Source organism: Trypanosoma equiperdum (genome assembly GCF_001457755.1).
Source record: "Trypanosoma equiperdum strain OVI genome assembly, contig: ctg_1631, whole genome shotgun sequence".
Classification (NCBI taxonomy): domain Eukaryota; phylum Euglenozoa; class Kinetoplastea; order Trypanosomatida; family Trypanosomatidae; genus Trypanosoma; species Trypanosoma equiperdum.
Genome location: NW_027123651.1, coordinates 68,534 through 72,061, shown reverse-complemented (window position 1 = coordinate 72,061; position 3,528 = coordinate 68,534). Strand labels below are relative to the sequence as shown.

At 50.2% G+C, this 3,528-nt stretch overlaps 1 pseudogene across 1 annotated transcript; it reads right to left on the bottom strand.

The window, feature by feature from the left end:
• Nucleotides 1–759: 759 nt before the first annotated feature.
• Nucleotides 760–3,516, bottom strand: TEOVI_000803200:pseudogene (annotated as a pseudogene). The gene has a single exon. A coding segment is annotated over exon 1 (2,757 nt).
• Nucleotides 3,517–3,528: the final 12 nt, after the last annotated feature.

Sequence of the window (3,528 nt, the reverse complement as noted above, 5' to 3'; positions counted from 1 at the left end):
GGGGGGGGGAAGTTTTAACAAACAAAACGATGATAAATAATGCGAGCGAGAGCAATATAAATAGGATGGAGGAATGAAGTCACTGCTTGCATGCGTTACTGCACTCCACTCTCTTGCGCCCACGCTGCTCCCCCCCTGTTTTTTCTCCTCTTTCCCAACCCTGGACCCTAACGGTAAAGGCACAAACTCAACCTGTTAATTATGAAAATAAAATAAAAGAAAACAGCACCACAAAATCAGTATTTCATTGGCACATGTATGCACTAACAATGGTAAAACAACGCTGAGTAATCCAACACACACACACACACACACAGAGCTCCCGAAAGTTTTTAAGGTTCCCTTCTTCACACTCTCTATTTTTCTCATCCGCATGCCGGTCGGCTTCTTCACGCCGTGCAAAGCCACACCTTTTCTCTTCCCCTCCCTCTAAATAAAGAACACTGCGACCGCACGTTCATGGACTGGCAGCGTTATTGAGGATCATAAGAACAATAGACAACAACAGAGCCGTTAAAACACCCACCCACACACACACAGAAACATGAGGGGCTCCAGCATGTTCACCCCCCTCCTCCCCTCGCGTAAGTCATTGCCACGCGTATATGAAAGGGAGGAATGCAAAAATAAAAAAACGCGGCACGAATGCATACTAAAACCTTCTTATAAATCCACGACGGGCGTATCGTGATTCGCCCACCGCCGCCACTTTCCTTTTGTTTCACACTTTGCTAGTGTATAACATCCGGTAGTTGGGTATTAGACGACCAATGGTCGGACACTAAGTACCTCACGTAGCTGGTTCATCCACGGGGGAATCTCTGCTTTCACAGATTCGTATGCTCCTTTAATTCGTCGACGAAGAAGGAGTGACTTCTGTCGCACTTGATTCGTAACAGTCCGCGTACTCTCTGTGCTTTGAGCCGGTGGTATGCTTGTTTCCACGCGCTGGATGTAAGTAAGAAACTTGATGAGTGACTCGGTGCCAATCTCCAACTTTTTCTTGCTCTCTGCGTCCAGGTATCCCTGTTTCATTATCAACTTGCAGATTGTATCCACCTCGGTATTTAAAGGCGTGAGGACCTTTCGCAAGAACTCCTCGCAACGTTTTCGGATGGTGACATCCTGCTGTTGAGCAAGGAGCGCAGCGCTTGCTCCATTACTTGACGATACACTAGACGAAAACAATCCTGTGTAGCGCTCTCCACGGCCACCGTCTGCCTTCTGAGCACTACTTCCCCTGCTTCCAGCACCACGCCTACTGCTTCCCGTACCGCTGTTGTACCGCTGGAATAGTGGGGAGAAGCTGCGGAGTGGGGAGGCTGGTAGGCGCGCGCTTTTCGTTTCCCGTACCTTGTCCTTTGCCACAGTTCTATGCCAGTGGGTAAGAAGTTGTCGCTTCGCATGTCTACCAGACGACTCACAGCGTGCTGTGTGACAGAAGGTGACATCAAAAATGCTCGTGCCCCCCAATGTGCTGTGACTCCCTAACTCGTCACATGGGAATAGTTTGGTTAAGGCTTGCCTTGGTGCCAACCTGCGTGAAGCTGACTGTCCAACTACAGATCGTTTTGTCAGTGGGCTCACACTTCTCATCGATCTCGAAGGCGTGGATCGGGGTTGCGATGGCTGTCCGTCCTCACTGCCATGCTTTTCGGTGGAGACATGCGGTTTGGCTCCCACAGAAGAAGGGGTAGCAGATGTAAGAAAAGAGGATTGTCTTGACATTTTGTACGCCGACATCCGCGCGCGCGAAGAGGAAATTCTACCCCCCTCAGTCTTCCAAAGTTGTTCCGCGGTATGAACAACAACGGCCCCTTGTTTTTCCCAAGATGGGCACAATCCCTCTGGAGATTTATCTCGGTATTGCCCTTGCGACCTCGCACTACTACTGTCAACACTGGCTGCTCTAACCTGCGACCCCTCCTCCGACGCGCGGCTCGCAGACGGTTTACGCTTGTGCTTTTTCCTTGATGTTGGGGTGACCTCTGAGGTACCACCACCACCACCACCGAAACTACTTGTACTTTTGGACAAACACGCATTTCCATCATTCTCCCCTTCTCCCCCGAGTCTATTAACGTCAACTACCCTGAGAATATTTCCCTCCAACTCCTGCAGCACCCGGACTCCGGTACTCTTAGCTGCCCCGTCACTCACTGATGAGGCCCTTCGAGGCGGAGGTGACACTGTAAAGCGTGGAGGCTTTTCATCTCCTTCCGCTGCCATTACCACCGGGTCGGCGGACGCTCCTCGACATGGAAGAGTTCCTACATGATTATTGCTCGTTCTGCCGTGAGATGGGGCGCGCACCATAGGTGAAGGGGAACGGAATGTGTCCCTTTCCGAACGCGCGAGGTAAGGTGCAGAGGGCCTACCGTTGATCTCCAGCGGATTTCCTGTGAAGGCCGCCCGCATGATGTTTTTTTCTGGTATAATAACGAATCCATTTTCATAAAGGGAAACATACACCGATGTTTTTGGGTCCTCGCCCAGTGCTGAGGCGCGGCGGTTTCCACCGTTAGTTTCCTCAGACTCGGGAGTTCCATTTCTTTCTGGTTTCGTTAGTGCCACCCGCTTTACCTTGAAAAACATATCATCACCAGCAACTATGACTGAAGTACTGTCTGGGTCAAGTGACTGCCACTCTGAAGGGCACTCCCCCGGTTGGTGCGCCACCACCGCGCCACAGTGTTTTAATAGCACCTCATATTTTTCCATGATTTCTACGTCCGGAAACACAAAGGTGTAACTTCGTAGTAGTTTATTGGGGAGTGGTTTCGAAAGGAGAAACTCGTGTATATCGTAGAATACCTTAGCAGGTCGCATATACTCCGTTACTTGAAAACTGGTGTCACCGGGTTGTGCAGCTGTGGGTTGCGGTAACTCCTCCATTCCCCTCGCACAGTCCTCCGACAACGCATTTTCCAAAGACTGAAGATATTTCACCGTCGTGATATGATACCCTCGTTGTTGTGCAAGAAGGGTTTCTGGAGTCACAGTGTAACCATTGTGTGTAATGTACAGGAACGCAGTACAGCAAAGGCGCATGTCGAAGAAATCAAGCAGCAGCGGAGCGGGTTCCTGCACAATTAGAGCTCCCAGGAGCAGGGCCACATTGCGCAGTGCCTTACGCTCATCATGAAGCAGTTGCGAAGATTCCACAAGCACAATCCTGACAGACACTACACGTGCAGTAACTTTTTTCCCAAACTTGATACTATCTTCGGTGTAAATATATCTACAGTTGCCGCGTCCGACGTGTTCATCGTTTACAAGGGTGCCATGCTTAGAATTGTCTTGCAAACTGACCTCTGCTGTGAGTACTGATGGATCAGTCAGTGCTCGAGATTGCATGACGCCTACTTGAATATTCGCGTGGTGTCGTGAAATTGATGGATCGCCTGTGGGTAACAAAATATGACATTCCTTCCTCCCCACAGTGTATGCGGCATCGGGAAGGAGAAGGTAACGATGCAACTCACCGGCCCCGTGGTTCACTTCAATAATGTGCATAACCCTCGTGGA